The sequence below is a fragment of the Lontra canadensis genome, unplaced genomic scaffold, assembly GCF_010015895.1.
Source record: "Lontra canadensis isolate GAN:19392208 unplaced genomic scaffold, GSC_riverotter_1.0 scaffold50, whole genome shotgun sequence".
In the NCBI taxonomy this organism is placed as follows: domain Eukaryota; kingdom Metazoa; phylum Chordata; class Mammalia; order Carnivora; family Mustelidae; genus Lontra; species Lontra canadensis.
The window spans coordinates 3,085,593-3,111,092 of record NW_022631044.1 but is presented as its reverse complement, the minus strand read 5'-3'; the positions used below and the strand labels follow the sequence as shown (position 1 = coordinate 3,111,092).

General features: G+C 43.7%; 1 protein-coding gene across 1 annotated transcript; it reads left to right on the top strand.

Moving 5' to 3' along the window:
• The first annotated feature begins 373 nt into the window (after window positions 1-373).
• On the top strand, window positions 374-23,766 carry MXD1 (MAX dimerization protein 1). Its single transcript, XM_032873719.1, has 6 exons — window positions 374-498; window positions 1,244-1,343; window positions 6,101-6,130; window positions 20,906-21,020; window positions 22,629-22,788; window positions 23,013-23,766. Exons 1-6 carry the CDS (start codon window positions 426-428, stop codon window positions 23,198-23,200), a joined length of 666 nt encoding a protein of 221 aa, XP_032729610.1. The 5' UTR covers window positions 374-425; the 3' UTR covers window positions 23,201-23,766.
• The last annotated feature ends 1,734 nt before the right edge of the window (window positions 23,767-25,500 follow it).

Here is a 25,500-nt window from a genome sequence, read left to right as displayed (position 1 = left end):
TTGGAAAGGGGGGGTGGAGCCCGGGCCTTGTCAAGCGTGACCAACCAGAGAGAGGAGCGGACTCTAGGGGGCGGGGCCGTAATGCTTTTCCCCAATCGGACAAGGCCAGGGGCGGGGCATTCTTTAGGGTGCCCAATGAGGAACGCAGCCGAAGCGGGCCTGTCAAGAGAAGGGCCTGGGGGCGGGGGGATGGTGAGTCGGAGATAAACACTCCGCGGCGGTGGCGGCTGCTGCTCTTCTTCGGGTTCTGTCACGGTGTCGGCGGTGCCCAGCTCACCGGACCCCCTTCCCCGCTTCCGGCGAGCGTGGTCGCCAGAGAGGCTCTCTCAACCCTGCTCTGCGGGGTCCACAGCAGGGCGCGGGTGTCCGGCGGCGAGCCCGTGGGCAGTGGGGGTTGGTCCCGTGGCTCCGGCCCCCGGTGCAGAATGGCGGCGGCGGTTCGGATGAACATCCAGATGCTGCTGGAGGCGGCTGACTACCTGGAGCGGCGGGAGAGAGGTGCACGGGGACGGGAGGGGTCCGTCCCGAGCCGGGGCCGGGGGCTCTGAGGGGCCTGGCCGCGGGGTAAGGGCGCCCAGCCGCTCTGGGGGTGGTTGGAGGCGCAGAGACCGCGACCGCGAGCGCTCCCAACCCCTCCAGCTCTCCCCACGCGCGGTCGGAAGGGAGGCCGCTGCTGCCCCAAAGGCAATGAATGAGGGGGGAAAGGGGCCGCTGCCTCCGGAGTCCCGAGCACTGACCCCCACCGCAAAGCAAATGGGGTGCCTGGAGTCCTCTCGGCCAGACCCTTGGTTTACCCCACCGGGGCTCGTCCGGACCGGCCCCCAAGTGGGCCCGGCGCCTCGTCTCCCAGCCGGAGGAGCAGCGATTCCCCTGCGCGCCCCCTTCCCCGTCCTCTGGGTTCCGGGTGTTTGCCCCGCACCTTCGCCCGAGGCTGGTCCCACTTAAAGCACGCCAACCTGCTGGACGTTGCCAGTGGGGAACCCAAGCTCCGTGAGCTCAGCTACTTGCTGTGTCTTTCTCAACAATGAGCAGCTGGAATGCTTCTTACACCTGCTCCGAACTGAGGGTATTCACACAATTAAAAAAAAAAAAAATCATTGTTCTAAGAATTCCACCTTGCATCGTTTGTTTCAACACAATATTCTTTTAATGAAAAATAAAATTTAAAAAGGAAATACTGTAGAGGGGAGAGAGTATTGAATGTTCTAGGCTCATTCATTAACTGGATCCTTCGGTTTTCTAGAAGCTGAACATGGTTATGCCTCCATGTTACCATACAATAACAAGGACAGAGATGCCTTAAAACGGAGGAACAAATCCAAGAAGAATAACAGCAGTAGCAGGTAATTTGGTAAATATTTCTCTTTCTCTTTTAGATTATACTGCAGATGATATAAACTGCAGAATGGAAGTTGCCTGTTGTGATTCTAACCCAGTAAATACATTAAGTAGCAATCATGATTCAGTCAGGCACACATGGTCTTAAGCCATTGGAAGAAGGAGCCCTTCTGTTTGAGTTGAGGGGACAGAAGAGAGAAGTGGACGTGTTTTATATTTCTTTATGAACTTTTTAACCTTATTTTGCTTTTCCCTTTTGGAACAAAAATCTATGGAAACTTCCAGTGAGATTAGGAACAATGACAATATGTTGCCTTCAGAAATTTCAGATTAAAGGCAGGTTTTTTTATAATTGAAAATGCTGGACATTATCCATTTCTTTTACTTTTCATCGTGAAGATTTTATAAACATGCTGAAGTATCCAATTTAGGTGGTAAGATTTCATATTTGACATGTAAATGAAATGCAGTGGTTTGTCTCATAAACTGTTAAATCTGTTTATAATGGCAAAGAGGAATGATGGAGGTTAAGACCTGCCTTTTTGGTGATGGAGGATTAATATTAAAATATTAATATGCCACAACCCTTTTATGTTAGCCTTCTGGTTCTTAAAATCTGTGAATTTCACTGGGAAGTATGTGGTTAATGGTCAGAGAAATCACATTAAAACCCTGAGTATAGTTCCTGCTACCTATGATGTACTCTATTAATGTTACTTTCCCCCTTTTCCCTTCTTTGCCCTTAAAATATAAGTTAGCTAGGAAATCTGTTCGGTCTATTTACTTATACCTTTCATTCCAATAGTCATTCACATTTTCATCACTGACTTAGAATCCTTATTCCTGGCTGCAAGTAACTGTATTTGGTTAGCCTCTGTGGCATAATACAGACCACTAAAAGCCAGAAGGTCCCACTTAAACCTAAAACTCACTTGCTCTTGCTGCTGCTTCTGTCCTTGATTCAACCCATTGTACTTAGTGTTGGTAGAACCACAGGATGTGAGCCGCACACATGTGCTGAGCTCTTGAATAAGAAGGCACCTGAGGGATGAACCTGGTAATTAACAACCTCGTGGCTTTTCCTTTCCCTCCCATGTTTCACATTACCTGAAGGTGATAGCTAATAGATGTGTGTGTGGGTATTAAGGGCCTATAAGAAGAATGTTAATATTGACTTGCATTATGCAGTGGTATAAAACGATTTAGCTGTGTTGCATTTTGTTACAGTATTCTTTGAATTTTGTTTGGAAGAACTTTGAAGACTTTTTGTTTATTTTTCCTGAAAAGGCTACTGCGTTTGTTACTTTTATTCTTGTCCACTCATGATTTGGAAGGAATTGTCCACTCTGCTGGTCAAGGCTTAATCTTTAGCACTTAATTTTTCCCTAAGTTTCACAGGAAAGTTGGAAGAGGTTCAGTGGTGGGGAGAGGAAGAGAAAGGGATATTGAAAGAGAAGCAGGCTGGTCCTCAAAGGTGATTAGGAAAGAAAAATAATGATAGTTGAGAACTGCAAGCCAAGAAACAGACTCTTTCTCTTTACTATCCAGTGCTATTATGGAAAAAATAGCTATAACTACTGAGTTTTGGAAAAGCTGTCTTCTGTTAATGGGTTTGGTTTGCTTTCCATGGTTACAGAACGGCTATCACAATTTCCCATGTTCTTGACCATTAAAGAGTTAGTGTCATATCGTCAGTGGTGCAAGGATCTCTGAGAGAGACCTTAATTAAACCTGGAGACGGCACCAAGCAAACATGAAGCAAGAGTAGGTGGTTTTGTTTAAATGTGATCAGGTAAGGAATGACCCTTACCTGAGCAGTGAGACATCGCCCCAGAGAATGCAGTTTGACCCCTTTGATTTGAATTAGACTTCTCTCCAAGGCCATGTATGGTCAGGATTTTGCACTGAGGTAAGGGCGATGGCGAGATTACTGCTGGTTTACATAACCACCAGATAATAGTTTATTCTTGTTAATTCAGGTTGAAGTGCTGTGCTCTTCGGTTGTAGAGTCAGGGGACTACTTTTACTTGGACAATAAAAAAATAAGATTTAGCCACATATCCAACTTCTTGGGAACTAAAAATGCAGATTTTATCCAGTTTCTCTAGTTGCTTGTTTAAAAAAAACAAAAATGAAATTTGAATATTGATCGCTTCAGAATCATCCAGAGAACTACTGGAATACAGGGAGTGAAATCTTTTTTTCTTTCCTACTGATTTTTGAAATGAGTTAGTAGTTATTTAGAACTGAAATCCAGAGTTGTTTTTAAAGGTCTATTTTGTTAAACTGTAGAGCAGGCTTTGGCACTCATGAAAGGAGAAGTTCAGGACCTGCCTCCTAGCTCTTCTTTGCAACAGGGGTATATAGCTGAGCTGACATGGAGACTCTCTTTGAACCCAAGAACTTTCCCCATTCTCATACACTCTGTAGTTTGGCTTAGTTATCTTTTTGTGGGCATATATATACACATATATTCTTTTTTAAGTAGGCTCCACGCCCAGAGTGGAGCTCAGTGTGGGGCTTGAACTCATGACCCTGAGACCAAGACCTGAACTGAGATCAAGAGTCAGATGTTAACTGACTCAGCCACCCAGGTGCCCCTTGTAAGAATATATTTTAAATGGTGACATTACATGTAAGTCCCCTTGTAAAAATGATAATGTGTTCAGTACTTTTAAGATTTTATTTATTTATTTGAGAGAGAGAGCGCATGGAGGGGGGGTAGGTTCAGAGGGAGCAGCAGACTCCCCACTGAGCAGGGAGCCCGATGTGGGACTCCATCCTGTGACTCCAGGATCATGACCTGAGCCAAAGGCAGACACTCAACCGACTGAGGCACCTAGGTCCCTGTGTTCAAGACTCTTAAAGTAATCAGATAAGATCTGTAGTTTCCAAAACTGTTCAAAGTCTAGAAGGAGTTGTCCTCCCTACAGAATTTGTTAAAAAGTTTATCTTGGGGATTCAGAATTTTTCCTGTATGTAGCTTCAAAGAATCCAGAAATTTTTGGTAAGAGTGCCCTGCGTGCTATTCTCTGTAATCAGAGATGATACGCTTTCAAATACCCAGCCTTCTCTCCACCACCTTCCTGGGATGGTCCTTGCCTACAATTAGATAGGGAAATCCTGACCAACTGCTGTCATATACTTTCATGCATTTTAAAAAATCTGTCAGACTTTGAACTTGTTATTCCCTGTTAAAACTAAAATGCCACGTGCTTTAAAGCCAAAGGTTTGTAGTGCGGGCCCAACTTGTTAACTGTGATATCCTGCCAGCCATTGCAGGAAGTAAATCTTCAGAAAAATGTAACTGAAGAAGGCTGAAGGAAAACCAAGCGAATCAATGTAAAGCTTTTACAGTAACCAATTTTGAGGTCCTTTACCTAGAAAACAAATACTCTAAAACTTAAAATACTGTCATTGTTTTCTCAGTTTTCCTCATTAATAAAAATTGGTGTCCCAGGAGCCTTGTGGAAGAGAAGTTTTATTGCTGGATTGGAAATTTCTCATTCCGAGACTACAAACCCCTACACACACCCCACCAGCCTTTTCTGGTGTGAATGAACTTGGGTGTGATTGCCCCCCCCCCCGGGTATAAATGAGTGGTGGAGCATTCACAGAGGTCCTGTTTCTCTGTGATTACCATGAGAATTTCTCTGTAGGCCCAGAAGGTTCTGGCCTGAGCCAGGGCGCTGTCTCCTGGTTAGATTCCAGAGAATTTCCTTGAAAAAAAGTCAAGATTCAGCTCCTTTATAATGCTGGGAGGTTCCTCAAGTTTATAATTAGGGAGGAGTTGTGTGAGGAGGACACTATAGTGGCCATATTGACTGGCTTCCTGTGACTTCTGTGGAAACCTGTCTATAAATTCTTAGACCAGGCCTTATATTCAGGGTCAGCTATAAACACTTTAATAACAGGATTTCACATCGAACACAGCTTTCGTCCAAGGCTCTCTGATCACTTTTACAGTTGCTACCTCATTGATCTACGTGTGTTGAGTAGATAATTGACACTAATTTTTACTCCCATTTTACAGAGAGGTTAATCAAGGACAAAATGGTAAAGGATTTTGTTTCTTCTACAGTACCAGTCAGTGGCAAAGCTAGACTTCACATTTCACCCTCACTGTGGCTTTAAACCAATCCGTATCGCCTTTATGTGGAGCTCAGTTTTAGAAGCCCCTTCCCGAAATCCTCTGGGAGCTGTTCACCAGTAGCGTTTTTCAGGAGGGTGGACATGATCAGATAATTACGTCAGGGAGTAGAAAGATTGAGGGATGAGGGATAATTTTTATCCACTTAAAATTGTATCCTATTGTTAAGCAATTTAGCATAAAAATTTGGTGTATCTACTCACCTAGAAAAACTGCAGGATTCAGGGGGGGTGACATCACCACTCTTTTGCCCTCAGCCTGAAGAAAGCTTCTTCACTGTCTAGAACCTGAATTCGCATCACATGGCGCAGCTGTTTTTCTCTTTGTATAAATAGACCCCTTTTATTTCCTTTCTTAAAATGGATTACATTTCCACCAGGGATTGCATGCCTCTTAAGTTGGCCACTTGTCCTTGAACTCTATTTTACATATTTACGTTTATCTAACTCATCAAAGGAACTGATTTGTGTAGCAGAGCCCACTGAGTTTTCCTTCCCTTTCTGTTTTCTCTCCTACCAACTCTGGAGAGAAGTTAAAATAACTGTATTGGTGTTGAAGCAGTCCTTTAAGACCAGAAGAATCTCACTCTTTTCTTACTGTTTCTTCTTTCAGATCAACTCACAATGAAATGGAGAAGAATAGGTGAGTTGGGGATTTGGGGGTGGGATGGGGGTCTTTTTGATATGTCCTCTGATTTTGGAGACTTGGCTGTTTTTTCTTGGCTCTTCCCACAAGCAACACCTGATGTAAGACTTTTCCTCCAGTCGGTCCTCTGAGCAGCGCTGCCCCTAAATCACTTAGGCAGACGAAGGGCTTGCAGGTTCCAGAAACCACACCCCCACCCCTCACTCCTGCCACCTGCTTCTCCTAAGGAGCGCCTTCCTGGGTGACTGTTTCACAGGCCAAAGCGTTTTAGGTCATGAGCCATGTTTCCACAAATAGTGTTTTTAAAAAAATGACATGCTGCTGAATATAATCGGTAGTTCTGTCTTAAATCGTGTACACACCCAGATATATATAAATATACATACATATGTGTGTGTATTTACAGTTTACTTGTGAATAAAGATTCTCAAAATTCAGGCAAATATATGCATAGCACAAATTGGAGATGGTGATTCACTAGTGGAGGCCTGCCACCCTCCCTGGGATCCATCTGGCTGAGCCTGAGTTGATCTCTCTCACCTGGATTGCCTCTTGCTGTTTGTTTGAATCTTTATTTTTTAAATTTGGTTTGCCCCTCCTTCAACGATGTAGCCTAGTGGATCTTGACTCTGGTTGTACTTTGTTGCTTGCGAAGTTTTTATTTTAATGTTTTCTTAAAATATTTTTGTATTAAATTACATTTATACACGTGGGGAGAAGGAACAGATTTTATTTCTGCCAATTTTATAAAAGAACTTCTAGAAATCTTCAAATATATGAGAACAAATAATGTAATCGAGTTCTGTGTATCCATTACCCAGCTTCAACCATCATTATCATTTTGTCAATCTTAGATAATCAAAACTATCCCTCTCCATGGAGTATTTAAAAAAAAATCTTTTATCTCTAATAAAGACTTAAAAAAAGAAATAACCACTTTTACTATGCTGGGGTGGAGGGGGGGAGAATAATAGTCATTCCTTGCGGGGCTTTAAAAAGGAAAGAAAGAAACCAATGCTCAGACCTCACCCCTAGCAATTCTGCTTTAATTGGTCTGGGTTGAGACTCTGCTCTAGTATTTTTTTTAAAAGCTCCCAGGTGATTCTCATGTGCTGCCAGGGCTGAGAACCATTGAACAGGCTTCATTCTGGTCTCCGAGCGCCCATCAATTTGAAATACAGGCTACCCGTTCAGGCTGAGTGGCTTTCTCGGTGCTCTGCGTGAGCGAGATGATGATGGGTAGTGATGGTTCTGCAAATACATATGGTTATTTCATGCAAACCTTCTTTGAAGAGGGAGCCTGCCTCTGAAAGTCAGGATCTGAATGACCCGTTCCGCCGGGAAAGGGCAGACCCGACTTACTGGGAAGGAGAATGTTGGAACAGGGTGAACCCGTAGCGTGACTCCGCTAAGGAATTCTGTGTGTGCCTCACTGCACACGTGCTCCCATCCCTCTTCTTCCCTTTTAATTATTCTGTGATTGGGACTGTGTTTGAAGTCAGAGCTTCCTTTTTGCTTTAGGGATTTCCGGCTCTTGAATTGGGAACTCAAAAATATCTTTTAAGGTGGAAAGGTAGTCAGATGTGGCCTCTCTTTCTCATCTTTGGATTCTCAGCTTTCTGCCTTGGGGGTGAACTGAGTAAACTGGGACTCTTTCTGCTGAAAAGTCTTCTAGTTCTCCTCCCCCACTTTACTTAGGCATTTACTTTTTTATTATTCCATTAGACAGTCATTTTGTTATGAAAATTTTACCCCTTTGGGTAAGGGCTCTTGCACTTACCACTACTTTATGCTTTTTACCTATGCAAGAATGCCACACAATGTTATTTTTACTTTTTAGCCATTCAGCCATGTTTATTTTTTGCCTACAGTGTCTCTAGAACTTGTGCTCAGTACTAGGTATTAAATGAGTTCACACTGGGGGTATTAGATCAGCATGGTCCCCATCCGTGAGAAATGTAGTCTGTCTAATGGGAAAGACGGAGAGACCATTTCAGTGAACACACTATGTGCTCAGATTGAGGTATACATGAGAGGCTGTGGAGGCAAAGAATCTAGAAAACTAGATTTGGAGCCCCCACTGAGCAAGCTGCTTCTAATTCACACAGCTTCTGTGTGACTAGTCCACTTTTGCTCACTGAAGAGTTATCTAGTTTCCTTACTGTCCTTTTTTTTTTTTTTTTTTTTTGAATTCGGTCTTTTAAGGTCTTGATAATTCTTTCTCTAGTCCAGAGCATGTGAACAGAAAAGAAGGAAGTAAAGACTCAAATTTCTTAATTTAACCAAACATTGGTTGCTGCAGTCCAGGAGAGGAACTTAAAGTTGCTCCGCTTTTCTCCCCGTATGAGTGTAGATGCTTAAGAATCTTCTGTTTTGAAGTCAGCTGAGCATCCGCTGTGGTCGTCCTGGTTTTAGTAGTTGGTGCCCATAAGAGAATCCTGCTTTGCCAAGTGCGTGTGCACTTTAACCATTTTTTACTTTAAAACATCATATAAAAAGATTGACATGACTCTTAAAAAAGAAAGAAAGAAAAACCTTAGGAAAAGAGCTTTCAACAATGGGAATTTGTTTTCCTCTTTGATACTGCAGAGTTGATTATGCTTGGGTTAGATTTTTTTTTTTTTTAAAGATTTTATTTATTTATTTGATAGAGAGATCACAAGCAGGCAGAGAGAGAGGAGGAAGCAGGCTCCCTGCCGAGCAGAGAGCCCGATGCGGGGCTCGATCCCAGGACTCCGAGATCATGACCTGAGCCGAAGGCAGCGGCTTAACCCACTGAGCCACCCAGGCGCCCCTGCTTGGGTTAGATTTTTAAACAGAATCCTTTTTTGTGGCACTTTAGAGATTCTGAGTACTTGGACTTGGTCTTCGTCAGGACTCCACTATGAGGACAATATACTCAACATTACCACTTCACTATCCTTGGTGTAGGTAGGAAAATACCCCACCTCCACCATTCTAGAAGGCCTGTATTTTCCGTTCTCTAGATGAGGCATTCTGGAGGGCTGAAGATGCTGGGTCCTAGGTGCTGGGAATAGAGTCCGATGAAGCCCACGCTCCTGGGGTGGAGGGTTCAGTTTATCAGTTTAGATGGGAGTGGCTGTCACTCCCCCTGTGCTTCCTGGAACTGTGGCTAGGCCTTGTGGATCCAGCCTCCTCAGGAAACACTTTTGAGTGTATGGTTTTTCTTTTTAAAGATTTTTTTTAAAAATTTATTTAACAGAGAAAGAGGTCACAAGTAGAGAGGCAGGCAGAGAGAGAGAGGGGAAGCAGGCTCCCTGCTGAGGCAGGCGCCCATGGTTTTTCTTTTTAAAACTAATCTTACAGGGACACCTGGGAGGCTCATCGGTTAAGCATCTGCCTTCAGCTCAGGTCATGATCCTGGGGTCCTGAGATCGAGTCCCACCTAAGGCTCTCCACTCAGGGGCAAGTCTGCTTCTCTCTCTCCCTCTGTGATCTTTCTCGCATTTGCTCTCTCTCTTTCTCTCTCTCAAATAAATGTAATCTTTAAAAAATAATAATAATAATCTTACCGAAAATTTTGAGAACTATAGAAAGTCTTTCTAAGAACAATTTAAATCATCCATAATTCTAGCTGCCAGAAGACAGCAGTGGAACTTTGAAGTGTATCGCCACAGTTGCTTTTGGAAAATAACTTAAAAATATAGTTTAGGGGGAGCCTGGGTGGCTCAGATGGTTAAGCATCTGCCTTCAGCTCAGGTCATGATCCCAGGTCCTGGGATCGAGCCCCACGTCTGGCTCCCTGTGGGGAGCCTGCTTCACCCTCGGCCTCTGCCTCTCTCTCTCTCTCTCTCTCTCTCATGAATAAGTAAAATTGTTAAAAGTATGTATTTAGTTTAGGGTAGAAAATTGGGAAGTTCCAGAAAGCAGAAAAAATATAAAAATCACCTGCCCTAGGTCTTGCAATAGTAACAGCTGCTAATATTCCTACTAAGTTCTGTACCCATCTAGGTTTTGTGCATGCCTTTTTTTTTTTTAAATCAACATGGGATACCACAGCAAATAATATCTATCTTCTTTTCAAGCTACATTATGAATATTTTCCAGTCTCCTTCTCTAACATTACTTTTAGTAAATGCCTGTGTTCCCTCCTACAGATGGGTGGTAACTCATATAACCAGTCTCCTGCTGTAGGTTCTTTCCTGTATTTGGCTAATACACACAGTACTTCCTTAAACTATGTCGTAGGTAAACCTCTGTCCACCATAATTACATCCTTAAGGTAAATTTATAGTTGTGGAAATAATGATATACACATTGTTACGGTTTTCGATGTGACTGCTAGATTGCCCACCGGGCAGATTATCTGCTGTATTTTCCTTATACCTTCACAAGGTGATATTATAATTTAAGACCTTTATGAAGTTGATACGTATAAAGTAAAAACAGACAACTTGTTTCAATTTGCATTTCTTACATCACTAGCACAGTCAAATCATTTTCTTACCTCTTTGTATTTATGCTGCCTGTTAATAAACTTTGCCCAATTTTCTACTCGGGCATTCTTTTTCCCCTTTGAAAAGATTTTATATGTGAAGGATATATATGAATGAGATTGCCCCTTTGAGTATCATATTATTGTCCAGTTTATCATTTCCTTTAACAGAATCCATTTTCTCTCACTGTCTGAACTTGCTGCCTCTATTGTATACTAAATCCTTATTTGTGGCTGAGTCCGTTTCTAGACTGGTTCTTCTGTTCCACTGATCATCTGCTCTGCTCTTCCTCTGCCAGTGAATATTGTTTCAGTCATTGAGGTTTTACCATGCACTTCGAGATCTGGTAAAGCAAATCCCTACTCCCTTCTCCTTTTCTTTCTTTTTTTTTATTTTACCATGTTGTTAGCTATTTTCACTAGTTTATTTTTCCCTGTGAATTGTATGGTCAGTCCATCTCCCCAACATCCAAATCCTTTTGGGACTTTCAAAATCAAAATCTAATAATTTTAGTATAAATGAACCTTTTAAAAGTTCACGTTCATGGGGTGCCTGGGTGGCTCAGTGGGTTAAAGCCTCTGCCTTCGGCTCAGGTCATGATCTCAGGGTCCTGGGATTGAGCCCCACGTTGGGCTCTCTGCTCAGCAGGAAGCCTGCTTCCTCTTCTCTCTCTGCCTGCCTCTCTGCCTGCTTGTGATCTCTGTCTGTCAAATAAATAAATAAAAATCTTTTTTAAAAAATAAATAAATAAAAGTTCATGTTCACGTATTAGCTCTTTCCATCCAGGATTTGGTATGTGACTTCATTTATTCAGATCCATTTTCTCTCTGAAGTTTTACAGTGTTTCCCTGTACATCTTGTATATTTCTTTTAAGAGGTATTCCAACATATATATATATATATATATATATATATATATATATATATATATATGAATTTTTAAGATTTTATTTATTTATTTGACAGAGATCACAAGTAGGCAGAGAGGCAGGCAGAGAGAGAGAGGAGGAAGCAGGCTTCCTGCTGAGCAGAGAACCCTATGCTGGGCTCCATCCCAGGACTCTGGGATCATGACCTGAGCCAAAGGCAGAGGCTTTAACTCACTGAGCCACCCAGGCACCCCAATTTTTAAATCACTATTGCATTCCCATTATAATTACTAATTAACTCTTGTTGGAATATAGGAAAATTTTGAATCTTCTTGTTATATGGCTTTGTTGATAATAATTCGTCTGTTTTCTGGGAATTCCTCTGGTCTCAATGCCTTTCAGTAGCACTTTAGCAAATGGACACTGACTGCATATAAGCTATAGTTAGTGGGTCAGGAGTTAGGTGCTAGGTTGGACTTTTTTTCAAAAGAAGGCTCTGGAATCTTTAATAATAGGCACTCGTTTTTCTGGAATGGTACATATGCAGGCCTTGCTGGAATTAGGCAGCTAGCTGGTCTAGAGAGATTACCTCTGCTAGAGTCTTCTGACCCCATGACAAAAGATTTTTGTGTGCACTCTGTGGGGAGGACTCAGCAGCCTGATCTAAGCTATTATTTTCATTTGGTCTAACAGTATTTCAGTGGCCTCTGGTCTGGTATGAGAAACCCCTGCAATCAGGTCTCTTCTGGCAGGATATTCTAATTGATTGCAGGTCTCTATCATTATTTCCACTTTCCAAATGGCCAAGTTCCTCCTATCGGAAAAGGGTAGGGGTGTAACATTTGCATTGGGCCCAAGTTGTGGTAGGCATTGCGCCACTCCTACTGTTTCTGAACTTTCTTGACCACATTCAGATTTCACTCTAGGGTGTTGTAACAAATCTGCATTACTTTGTTGCCACATGGGGCTAAGGGCATGGCCTGGTTATTACAAAGAAGGGATGTAGTTATTGGTGTGCAAATCTGGCCTACATTGATGGTATGGAAGAACACCCAGATTTGTACCTCTAGAATCTGTCTTTCTTGGACTATACCTCTTGGATAGATGGCATCTGCCCTTGGAAAAACTTGGAGAAAAACCTATGCTGCTTATTCAACTAATTTCCAGTCCCCGCTGGAGCACTGGGGGCACTGCCTGACTTTTTGTCATAAGCATTAATAGTCAAAGGGTGAGAAAGCTAGCAGGTACTAGCCATGATATATATTGTGTCCATTTTTAAAATTGGTCTCAAGAAAGGACATATTAATGAATATACTATGTATTTCATACTTTTAGTGAAGAAGTGATCTTATAACTTCAAAATGTAGCCACCATGAATTGCTATTTATGCCTTGTTCATCAAGTGACCTGTTCCCATACTGCTAGCATATAGAACTATCTCTGTATCTTTTATAAAGATTCCTTATCACAATTATCAAAAATCTTCAAACCTTCCTAGGTTCTAATTAAGTTGGTAATAATGATGCATCTGGCAATTATTTATAAAGGGAACATTTTCGGGAAAGGAGGAAAGTCCTTTTTTTTCCCCTCAAAGCATGACTTGTAGTCTTCACCTGGACCTTTTGTTTGAGCAGGTAAGGCTCTGTTCTTAACCCCAAATCTGGAGGAGGGATCTCTTGTGACCTGTAATCACTTTTAGGGAGTAATTTTTGACCCCATGAGATGATCTGTTTCTTCTTATTCTATACTAAACCTTTTTTTCTCACGATACAGCTCATACGTAGCATATCTGAAATTTTTATTAAACCTCCATCTATCCTGTAGAATTTATGAAGCTATTTAATTGGCTAAATCTGTGCCCATACAAAGCTAGGAAATAAGATGGTGAAACTTTACAGTTAAATCAGCTATTGTTTATTGTTTGCTTTTTTCCCTTTGGTGAGGAATATGAAGCCCAGTTTTAATGAAAAGTAGTACTCAGTGAGGTACCGTGTATCTTTGTTAGGTAGGGCTTTTCCCAAAGAGAAGGGACATGGATTGCCTAAGATACCAGATTCTACTCTCAGATCAGCAACTGCAGATACATTGTTATTTCTGGGCTCCAGTGGGTTAACATGAAATGAAAGTCTTGATCTTTCCCATTATTTGGTAATGAAAGAACAGTCGGCTATGTAGGAAGTCTTTGTGTGAATGAATGAAGAAATGAATGTGATCTATTTGGAAAGGGAAAAAACCAGGTTCTGGGGTGCCTGGGTGGCTCAGTGGGTTAAGCCGCTGCCTTCGGCTCAGGTCATGATCTCAGGGTCCTGGGATCGAATCCCACATCGGGCTCTCTTCTCAGCAGGGAGCCTGCTTCCCTTCCTCTCTCTCTGCCTGCCTTTCTGCCTACTTGTGATCTCTGTCAAATTAATAAATAAGATCTTAAAAAACAGGTTCTGATGTTCTGTGGAAGCTTGACACCTTGTAAGTCAAGATATGGGTGAGGGAAAAGAAAGAATAGGCTTTATAGAGGGCAAAGGGGAGCCTGTTCTAGAACTTTCAGTGAGAGCTGCTATTTGGCATAGCCTGAAGGTAGTTCAGATCAATAATTCTTCAATAATTTGTTTACTTTTGTTGTCCAACTAAATTTTAAGAAGCACCAAGGCAGGGACTTGATCTAACTGAGCATTGTATCCAAGCACCTGAAAGTAGCAGTACACAGTAATCCTCCTTGGGAAATGTAGTTGGAGTAAATGAATGAAAGAGTCAAGTGCATGTTTCCAGATTTCTACCTGTGAACTTATCTACCCCCTTCACTGGCTGCCATCCTGTACACTCTGTTGTCACCTTCTAATTCTTTGTCTCCTGTCCTATACTTGACTATGAAAGGAAAGCATTTAGTTGCACATATGCCCCGTTGGATACCATTCCCACTCCTGACCACGTTCAAGTCCGGAAGAACTTTTTGGGTAACCTAGCAAATTCAGGAGCACTATCAGATGGCATAATCTACTTCTGATCTTACTCTTTTCCCAGTTTATTCCCCAGTTGACAAATCTGCTGGCCTGAGAGGGAGAGAGACATGGATAGACTAGAGAGAGCTTAAGTCTGGGAGCAGAAATAAAGAGAGAAGCATTTAGAGCTTTCTATTTTTTTTTTTTTTTAGATTTTATTTATTTATTTGACAGAGCACAAGTAGGCAGAGCAGCAGGCAGAGGGAGAGGGAGAAGCAGGCTCTCCACTGAGCAGGGAGCCCGATGTGGGGCTCGATCCCAGGACCCTGGAATCATGACCTGAGCCAAAGGCAGACGCTTAACCGACTGAGCCACCCAGGCACCCCGTATTCAGAACTGTCTTAAGAGCGTGCTGGCTGGCCCAGGTGCCTTCTGTCAGTGCCCAAGCTCTGGTATGTGGCAGTGCCTCAAGCAGCCCAGAGCCGCCTCATTAATGACTTCCTTTCACTTGGGTATTTAGTTTTCCATAATTCATGGCTGACAAGATTTGGGAAAATGGACAACAGTGTGCTATCAAACGGACAGCAGTGTGCTAAATATGAAATATAAATATTTTATATTTAAATCTTTAATATATTTGGAATTTATTTTGATGTCTGTCTCCCTATTTCTGTTTTCTCAATAATTCATTCCTTTCCCAAGGATTTGCAGTGTTACCTCTGTTATATGTTAAATTCATACCTATATCTTCAGTCTGTTTCTGGGAATTTTTTATTCTGTTCACTTAATTTGTCTGCCCATTCCTGTATTTTTTAATTATTAAAGCTTTATAATACAATTTAGTATCTGGTATAGCACATTCCTCCTCATTCTTCTTTTTCAAAAATCTGGCAATCCCTTGTACGTGTGTTCTTCTAGATGGAATTTAGACTCCTGTAGAGTCTAAACTCTACATGAGTCCCAGCATTAAGAAGAACACTTAGGATTTTTTTTTTTCCTGGAACTAGGTTTAATTTATGGACAGACTTGGGCAACATTGGCATCTTTGCTTTTGAGTTTCATATCTAGGAGGGTGCCACTTTTTTCCATTTACTCAGATTTTCTTATGTATCTCAGCAAAGTTTTATAGTTTCCTTCCAAAGCTGTTTTAAGTTCATTCTTAAATATGCTCTCCTTTCTTCTTGCTGTTGTTTGAGAGAGATTATAGGTGCTTTGGCTATAGACAGCACACCCAGAGATGTGCTTGGCTTTCCAAGGTCAGTATTTGCAGCTGTATTTTCTTTGGGCTGTTGAAGGGCAGCAGGAGCAGGGAGGGTCAGGTGCTCTTCAGGGGCCCCTGCCCCAGCCTTGGGCTCCCTTCTACCCAACACTCTACATGACATGTGGCCAAGAAGTTTTTTCTTTCGCATGCATTAGCTTTATAAGATCCTTGCTGAGTTTTTGAATTTTTTAAATTCCAGTATAGTTAACATAGTGTAATAATTAGTTTCAGGTGTACAATATGACTGATTCAGCATTTCCACACATCGCCCAGTATCCGTCCCAAGTGCCCTCCTTAATGCCCCTTGCCGATTTCCCCCATCCCCCACCCGCCTCCCCTCTGGTAACTGTAGGTTGGTTCTCTCTAGTTGAGAGACTGGTTCTTGGTTTGCCTCTTTTTTCTTTTTTGCCTTTGCTCATTTGTTTTGTTTAAACTCCACATGTGAGTGAAATCATACAGTATTTGTCTTTCTCTGACTTATTTCACTTAGCATTATACTCTCTAGCTCCATCCACGCCATTGCAAAGGAAGATTTCATTCTTAGGGTAGAATAATACTGTGTCATGTGTATATTTATACTGCATCTTCCTTATCCATTTATCTGTCCATAGACACTTGAGCTGCTGCCATACTTGGGCTGTTGGAGAGAATGCTGCTGTTTATAAGTTGTTTTGATTAGTGTTTAGTTGTTTTACTCCAGTAGTGCGATTGCTGGATCATAGGGTAGCTCTATTTTTATCTTTTTGAGGAACCTCCACACTTTTCCACAGTGGCTGCACCAGTTTGCATTCCCACCAGCAGTGTAAGAGGGTTCCTTTTTCTCCACGTCTTCGCCCCCACTTGTTGTGTTTTTTATTTTAGCCATTCTGAGATATGAGGTGGTGATGAGTGAGGTCAAGCGCCTTTCCATGTGTCTTTTGGCCATCTGTAGGTCTTCTTTGGAGAAATGTCCATTCGTGTCTTCTCCCCATTTTTAATTGGATTATATTTTTTGGGTGGTGTTGTATCAGCTCTTTATATATTTTGGGTACTAGCCCTTTATTGGATATGGCATTTGCAAATATCTCCTCCCATTCAGTAGGTTGGTTTTGTTGATGGTCTCCTTCACTGTCCTTGATTTTTTTTTTTAATGTAAAAATAGTATCTTTAGCATAAGCAAGATCTGTATTGCCATAGAAAATAGGTTACAATTGTTTTCTTTAAGGAAGACTTGGATTTTTACCAGATAGCCTCTATCTACCTGGTGAGACACTTTGAGTCCCCTTTCTATTTTCAGAGGAATATTATAGTGCTATCCAAATCTGTTTGTTCCCTGTAATTATTTGTCTACAGAAGAAGCTAGAATTGAAAGAATAACTGCTACCACATAGCGAGCACTCCTGTCAGACTCTGGCCAGGGACTTCCATACCTTGTCCCAGTTAATATACCGGTGCCGTCAGGCATGGTGTTCCTGTCTGCTGCTGAGGAAGCTGGTGCCATGTGGAGTGAAGGGTTTGGCTCAAGGTCACCCAGGAAGTCAGTGGCAAACCCAAGGTCCCAAACCTTTGCTCTTACATACTACGCTGTCATTTGGTTGTATGGTGACTATTAAAAGAGCTAAAAACAAAAATAGAATTTGAGATCCTTTTCAAAATCTTAACTGAAGAAAAACTGTAGTTTGTATCTAGTTTAGTTATCCCTAGTCACAGGGCACACTGGATTCTGAGCATTACTGATTATAGCTCAGATCAAAGATTGGTCTCTTTATGCCACTGTAGACCAAAGGTGTATCTGTCCCTTCAGAATAATTAAAGCAGTATTTCTGAAGAGTCAGCACATGAAGTTTGTCAAAGTTTATGACCTAGGAACAAAGCAGTTGGATCGGCGCAAACAGAAGAGGCAGCTGGGAGCAGGAGGGAGCCAGGACTCGGCACAACCCTCTTCTCCTGGAGGGCGGGGAGCTGGGAGGCGGCTCTTGGCACCCGGAAGAGGACTGGCTGAAGAAGATGGGACAGGAGTAGGTCTCAGTGGGGAGCAGACTGGGGTATGGAGTAGCTTCCTGTTAAGTACGTGTGGCAGAACCTCTGCTGGTTCCCCAAGGGGGAGTTAGACCTGGTTCAAAACGGGACACTGATCCCCCTCCTTGAGGACCACAGCCCTGGCCAGGGGAGTCGTCCGGACTGGGGAGGAAGAGCTGAGGCAGGTGCTTGTGTTACTTGCTCTAGATCTCGTGCTTCCTGGGTGCTCTCAAGGTCGGCTGAGGGGTTCCAGATTCCGGGTGCAGCATGCCCGTGTGTGTCTCAGGGTTGAGGAGCCTCAAGGGCAGCTTTGACAGAGGGGTCTCGTGGCTTGTTTATCTGGTTCGGGAGTCAAATTTCGCTATTACATGACAGAATTGAGCCCACTCCGTAGACCTCATCCCTCCCCTGTGGTTAGCCCAGGTGCCAGCCTGGGGATGTCTGCAGGCAGGTGGGCAGGGCAGCCATTGGGCACTTGAGGAGGCCAAGGCAGGCACTACCAAGGACAGAAGTTGGAGTTGGATCTCGACAAAATTATGGGAAAAGCTCTGGTCTTATTTTCATAGAACCAGGCCAAAAAAAAAACCACTCAATGTACACGTATTATCCTTAGCTTGAATTAGTCAAATGGCTTATTTCTAGTTTCACAACTTGAAGTGTTCTTTGGAAAAACCCACATTTGGGTAGTGAGAATTATACTTTTCAGGGCTAGACTCCCTATAGAACTAGAAATGACGATGCATGGAAAGATGACTTTATTATATTTTTATCAGTAGACAAACTTCCTAAAAAATTTACATACTCATATTTGCAGATAAACCCACATCATAAAATGACTAATAGGACTCTGTTCTGAATCATGCTGTCTTTGCAGGTAACAAGTTAAACTGAAAAATGTCTACATCTAATTTTTGAACTTTTTTTCCTAACTTGACAATTTGTTTGTAAACTTTGGGAGAAATAATTTGGATAACTGTAGAATTGACTTTACCTTCTCATGGTGTTTCTTATATGATCTGTTTTCATGACTCTTCTTGAATGTTATCATCCAAGGTGAACAGGTCCATTTTACACACAGGTTCTGCTTTGCTTTTTCCCTCCTGCAGTGGTAGGTGGAGCAAACCTGTAATGGGACCCTTTGCTTGTGGCCATTCCGCACGGACAGGGTTTCAGGGCAAGTGGAAGTCTTATCAAAGAGTAAGGCATTTTTGTGCCATTAAATCTTCCTAGCTCAACAGCAAATGCTGTGCTCTTCAAATCTGTCCAGGCTTCAAGGGCCCTCGGAGAGTCTGGGACAGCTCCTCTGAGAGCTAGACAAAGAAGGAGGCTTGGAAGCAGATGAGACACGGGCTCATCAGGATGTCTAATGCACCATTTGTTAGGTCTGCCTTGGGAGGAACATCCCGAAATCTTGGTATGAAGGGTGTAAAGGAACTTCCTTGGTTGTTATCATACATATGGACCTCTTGGAGCTTTCTGAAGCCGTTTTTACTTTCACTAATATGGTCAAAAGTGGCAAGGGGAGCAAATTAAGCTTTAAGGTTGTCTCCCAGTTCAGCTGGTAGCCTCCCAGGCTCCCAGGAACTCCGCTCTGGGTGGTTGTGTGTGGGCTGTGGGCATGTATCTAAAACCCCAGGAGCCGGAGCACTGTTGAAGGAGCAGAGGTGGAGGAGAGATGGACTGTGTCCTCCAGAAGCTTATGGTCTAGTTGAATAGTGACGTAACCCACTCAGCAGACATTTATTAAGGAAGTGGGAGGGGTAGGCACCATAGTAACTCAGCAGTGATTAAGCAGCAGTCCAACCTTCTGAGGAGTTTGCGATGAATGAGTGGTTAAGTAGCAAATACCAAATGATTCCAGCAGAACAGTGAATGTCCCCTTGACTAGTATAAACCAGTAAGTACTCAGAAAATGGAGGAATCACGATGGGTTGGAATGGCCTGTGAAGGCTTTTAGGATGTGGTAGGCTGAGGCAAAAACTCTGAATCCTAGGTGTTTTTCATGGGATCTGCTAGGTTCCCAAATAAAGCACAAAGAAATGAAGTGTTAATTTCCAAAACTTTAGGGATTCTGGTTGGTCGGTGACTAAAGGTCCTTTCTGTGGCTTCCGCCGCCTCTGGGCCTTCTCCCTTCCCGCTCTATCCCACTGTGCCTCTGGGACCCCTCCAGGGCCCACATGTGGTTATCTCTAGCTGTTCTGCATGGCTGTGTAGTGTAGCAATGCTTACAATGTGCTTATTTTTTTAAAAAGATTTATTTATTTGACAGAGATCACAAGTAGGCAGAGAGGCTGGCAGAGAGAGAGGGGGAAGTAGGCTCCTCACTGAGCAGAGAGCCCGATGCGGGGCTTGATTCCAGGACTGAGATCATGACCCGAGCTGAAGGCAGAGGCTCAACCCACTGAGCCACCCAGGCGCCCCTCATTTTCTTTAATGTACTTTTGAACAGTTTACAGAGTTGAAAAGCCAAAAGTTACAAGTCATTCAGTAAATATTACCTTATCCCCACCTCTTCCCTGACTTCTCTCTCCTTGCTGTTAGATTAGTTTCTTACTTATTGTTCAAGATTTTATGTCTATAGGAAAAAACATAATTACTTTTCCTCTGTTTTGTCCAGAGATGGCATGTTGTATGCATGGTATGGTATCTTGCTTTTCTTCATTTCACAATGTATCTGAGAGTTCTTTCCTGGTAGTAAGTAGAGCACATTCTGGTTCTTTTCATAGCTGCATAGTATTCTGCCGGATAGCTACACGATAATTTTTTTAACCAGGTCTCCATGTTAGTGACTTAAGTGGATTTTATCTTCGCTATTCTAAAGCAAGCTATAATGAGTAACCACACAGGCCATTCGTGTGTGTTAATGCTACATACAGCAGTGCTCGAGTTCTAGTGGCCCATGAATGGGAAAAGAGGAAGTATGGGTTGAAAGGATTCAAACCCTGGCATGTGCTGTCAGGTCACATCCAAACCCAGAAACTTGGAAATAATCTGACAAATATGCCTAATAAGAGTAGATCTTAGTCCCTTCCCTAACACACCTGTATTATAAAGAGATGAGAAAACCCCAGTTTTGGCTTCTCTGTGGCTTTCACCAGAGTTGTCCAATGTCCAAAGATGTTTGTTTGACCAAAGGTCATTGGTGGTGTTGGCCTGGGCCTGGGCAACGTCCTACTCTTTTAGAACTTGTTCTTCCAGAGCACCTTCTGGCCCACTGTGAAATTCTCAATGCTACCGTGACCTTGTTTTTGTAGGCGGGCCCATCTTCGCTTGTGCCTGGAGAAGTTGAAGGGGCTGGTTCCGCTTGGGCCCGAGTCGAACCGACACACTACGTTGAGTTTGTTGACAAAAGCCAAATTGCACATAAAGGTAAGAAGATCCTTGGGATTCATTTTTAGCTTTACCTGTCCATTAAGGACTTGTCTGCTGATGAGGGGTAGCAAACGTGTATCATCCTCCAGCCTGCCTCTTTGATGATCTCAGGCATCCCAAACCAAACATGTCCAGAACCCAACTCAGTATTTCTCACCCTTGTGTAGCAGCAGTTAAAGGGTCCTCTAATTGTCCGTTTGATTAAGCCAAAAACTCAGGGTCAGCCTTGCTATCCCTTGCTCTGTTAGCCATATGAGTCCTCTCCAAGACCTAAATATTTCACAGGCTAACTCCCATTTCACCCTACCATCTACTGCCGTGAACTCCTCAGAGGTCTCCCTGTATTCCTCTAGCTGCCTCTGAGCTAAGCTATGTGCTTCCCAAGAGTAATCCTTCCAAAGCCCAAGTCAGCATGTCACCCCGTTTAAAATTCTTCAGTGGCCCAGGGCAGTCTGTCAGCAGGCCTGCCCCAGGCTGCATGACCTGGCCCTCACCTGCCTGTACAGCGGCATCTTGGGCCCTGTGCCCTTTCAGCCCCTTGCACTTGTCATGCTCTCTAACCACAGGGCCTTTGTACGTGCTGTTCCCTCTGGTTGGTATGTTTTCTCCTCCCTTCTTCACCTAGTTAACTTCTTGTCATCCTTTAGATCTCAACACAGGTATCACTAGCTCAGGAAAGCCTTTCTTGACCTGCTTACGTCCTTCCTGCAACAGTTGAGCTATTATTGGATATCTTTCTCTCTCTTAGCACTTATCACAGTTGTCATCTGACCATGGTTTGTGTGACTGTTTGGTTGTCTCCATTGTCGGAGGAGGGGACGAGGTCTTTATGCTCACCTTGTATCCCTAGCACCTCCCAGAGGGTCTGAAACAGTCCGCGTGTAGCACGTAGCTTGAAGAGCAAAAGGTGAGAGAGTAAAGTGGTAGACTGTCGCAAGCCACAGCCGGAACTCACCGTTTAGCAATAACCCTTTAGTCACTGTTGGACAAATGTCTCCTTAATTATGGTTAGTGGCCTGCCTTCATGACAATTCTGGAGGGAAAAAGAACCTCTGTCTAGAGCAACATAACCACAGTTAAACAGATTCATAAAAACAAGTGGTCTTTGGAAATGCATTTAAGCTCTTATGTTGGACAGTTTGGAATCAGGACTTGCAAAGACTGTTTCCTGCTACTGAACAGAAGTTAATTGAGATCTGGAATAACTCAGGTGTTGATATCATTAGAACACAGAGCTGACGAACCCTCCTTCTGCACGGCTGTGTCACAGCTCCTGGCCTGTGGCGGGCTGTAGTTCAGAGAGCAGTGCTCAGGGTGTTCCCCACAGACATGGGGGGCTGCTAGCTCTTCCCCGGCATTAGAGGGGCCGAGCTCAGCCCCCAGATCCCTACCTGTGACCGTGCAGGTAGCCACAGCGAGGTCAGTGCCGCGGAGCATAGCCAAAGGCAGGAGGCCCCCATCCTGCCCTGGGAGAAGCCAGACGAGAGATACCAAAGGGCTTCTGAGGAGAGCCGGCCTGTCAGGGGGCTCAAAGGCAAGATGCAGAGTCCTTGCCCATTTGGAAGTTGGCCTGCGGGCTCCAACAGCTCCCCCTTTGACTTGCAGAAACTTGAAGATTGTGACAGAAAAGCCATTCACCAAATAGACCAGCTTCAGCGAGAGCAGCGGCACCTGAAGCGGCAGCTGGAGAAGCTGGGCATCGAGAGGATACGGATGGACAGCATTGGCTCCACGGTCTCCTCGGAGCGCTCGGACTCCGACAGGGGTGAGCACCTGCCATGTGTGTGTGTGTGTGTGTGTGTGTGTGTGTCCAGAGACCTGGCCCACTTGAGCTGTCGCGATGTCCAACTGGACCCCCAGTGACGAGTCCCTCTTACCTCCTCGCACTCTGGCTGGGGCTCCAGCACAGGGCCTGGCGGGTCTGGCTTGGCGGTTGGGCCCGAGCATCCCGTGGCACGCCTCCACCCATGTCTCTTGTCCTCCCCACAGAAGAGATCGACGTGGACGTTGAAAGCACAGACTATCTCACGGGTGACTTGGACTGGAGCAGCAGCAGCGTGAGCGACTCGGACGAGCGGGGCAGCATGCAGAGCCTGGGCAGTGACGAGGGCTACTCCAGCTCCAGCATGAAGAGAATAAAGCTCCAGGACAATCACAAGACGTGTCTGGGCCTCTGAGAGCGCAGGGTCGCCGCGGCTGCCTCCCGGAGGGCTCTGCCGGCCGAGCGGATTAGGTAGCGTATCAGACCCAACCCACAGTCCCCTTGCACGTCAGCCTCCGTGTACCACCTGTACCAGAACCAGCTCTGTAAACGTTTTCCAGGAAGTGCTTAGGATGGTGGGTTTCTGATTGCATCCACTAGTTTCTCTTTCTCTCCATAAAAATCCGTCTGCCAGACTGTACATTCCAATCACTCTGAAGCACCCAAGAATTCTCAGACCGAATAAGCAACTTTCACCACCCAGCACTCTCCCCCACCTTATTTACTGTCCCCGGGTAGTCTAGCATACCTGTCTTAAAGTTTTCTGGCTATGTTACTCACCTAGCAGGAATGTCCGAATGTGTCTTGTGCTTAGGAAATGGAAGGAAACAAACTTTTAAAGTTGAGATCCTGATCTCAGAACTCCACAGTAAGCTTTGAAAGCGGCATTTAAGAGCACTTCACCGTGGACCTCACCCCAGTGAGGAGTCAGGAACACCTCCAGAAAACACACCCTTCACCCACCCCCCCTTGCTCACCCTGCGCCCCTGCCAGCTGCGTGTGGATGGGAGCAGTAGTTCTCGCCTGGAAGTGGACACCGTGCTAGAGCACGTCTTTGGGGTCGCACAGCTCATGCAAGCTCCAGCAGCGTTTGTTGTCACAAACAAGACGGTACAATCTCTTTGTGTGCGGTGTTCTTGGGACCGCGCTGCGTACTGCTATCCCAAGGCACGTTTTTCCCTCAAAGTTTGTTATGCTACTTGTCTCTGGAACATTTTTTTTCCTACCTCAGAGATAAACGAGATCTCCATTTCCCACTTAACACAAAGTGATTATGCCTTTTTTTCACCCCCAGATAAGTGACATTGGGTCCAACTCTAATCTATTTTCCTATTTAACTTTCAGCAATAACTGAGCTTTGGCGCTAGCTGAGCTAGTGTCCATCAGTGAAAGGAAAAGTCCACATTTCTACCCTGTGTTGCAGGTGAACAGGAGGGGATGGTACAGTGTTATTAGAATTCCTCTCCTTATTTTTGGATACACCCAGAAACTTCTTTATGGAGGCTTCTGGGGTTGCTAGTTTAAAAGGCTGATCTTTCTTTTTGGTTATGATTTCTCCCTCAAGTGGTCTCCCACTTTGTAGCATTTTTATTTAAGCTAAAACAGAGCACATGTATATGTACATAAGACACATTAAATCTATAAATACTATTTATTCATTTTATATAAACTAATGTAATGGAAAACAAATTCTTATGACTTTGTGCTTTTATAGATGTTCTAGAAACTTTGTATGTAGGTATCTACAAAATTGGTTCATTCCCCTTAATATTTTTGCATTCATATTTTTGAGGTCGAGGTTTTCAGCCTCTGGCAAATCTTTTTCATTGAATTTGAACCATTTGTAAAACCTGTGACGCTGAAACAGAGTGTGTGTCACAAAGTGACAAGAACATTCCTAAAATCCACAGACGCACTGCAACCTAAGGGCTCCACGGCTGAAGCAGCAGCGGGCGGGTGGCCGCCCCGAGCCCCCACCGCCTGCGGTCTCTGGCCCCCCAGCCTCGCCTCACCTCGCCTCCAGCACCTCCACCTTCTACACGACTCAGAGTTCAAACGTGCTCCACACGGAAGCTCATTCATTAGAGTGGTTTAAACAAAGCAAGATTACTTTCGTTCTTTCATTTTAATGATTCTAATGTATTAAAATTTTTAATTGGAAATAGTCGATTCTTTAAATGATTCCAAAGTCATCTGTACTTCTGTTTTTGTTTTGTTCTGTTTTTTTTTTTTTTTCCTGAGTTTCAGCTTTGCGGGGGGGGGGGGGGGGGGGGCAGGTGACACAGAGGATTTTTTTTTTTTTTTTTTGGAATCTTTTCCAATGACCAGCTGAAGATTTGCACTGAAATACAACTTGTATGCCTTTTGCATTTTTAAAGCCTGCTTCCTGAATTTAAGCAGAGTGATAGTGTTCAAAGAGCCAGCTCAGCCTATAACGTTTGAAAAGATGTATCTGCACTTTGAGGTCCCTTTCGAATGGCATTCGCTAGACCTCTCAAGCGTTTTAATTGCTACATTGAAGCCCGTCACAAGGCCAAGATGCTGGATGCCAAATGGCATCGAAAACTCAAGACTTTGGGCAAAGCTGGTGGGCTTGCTTTGGGGGAGGGAAGGGAACAGAATTTGTGTATTTGTTCGATTTAGAAATAAGGCATCTGAGAGATGCCGTTATTTTCTGTGTTTAAGTTAAACTGCATTTTTGTCTTTTGGTTGAAA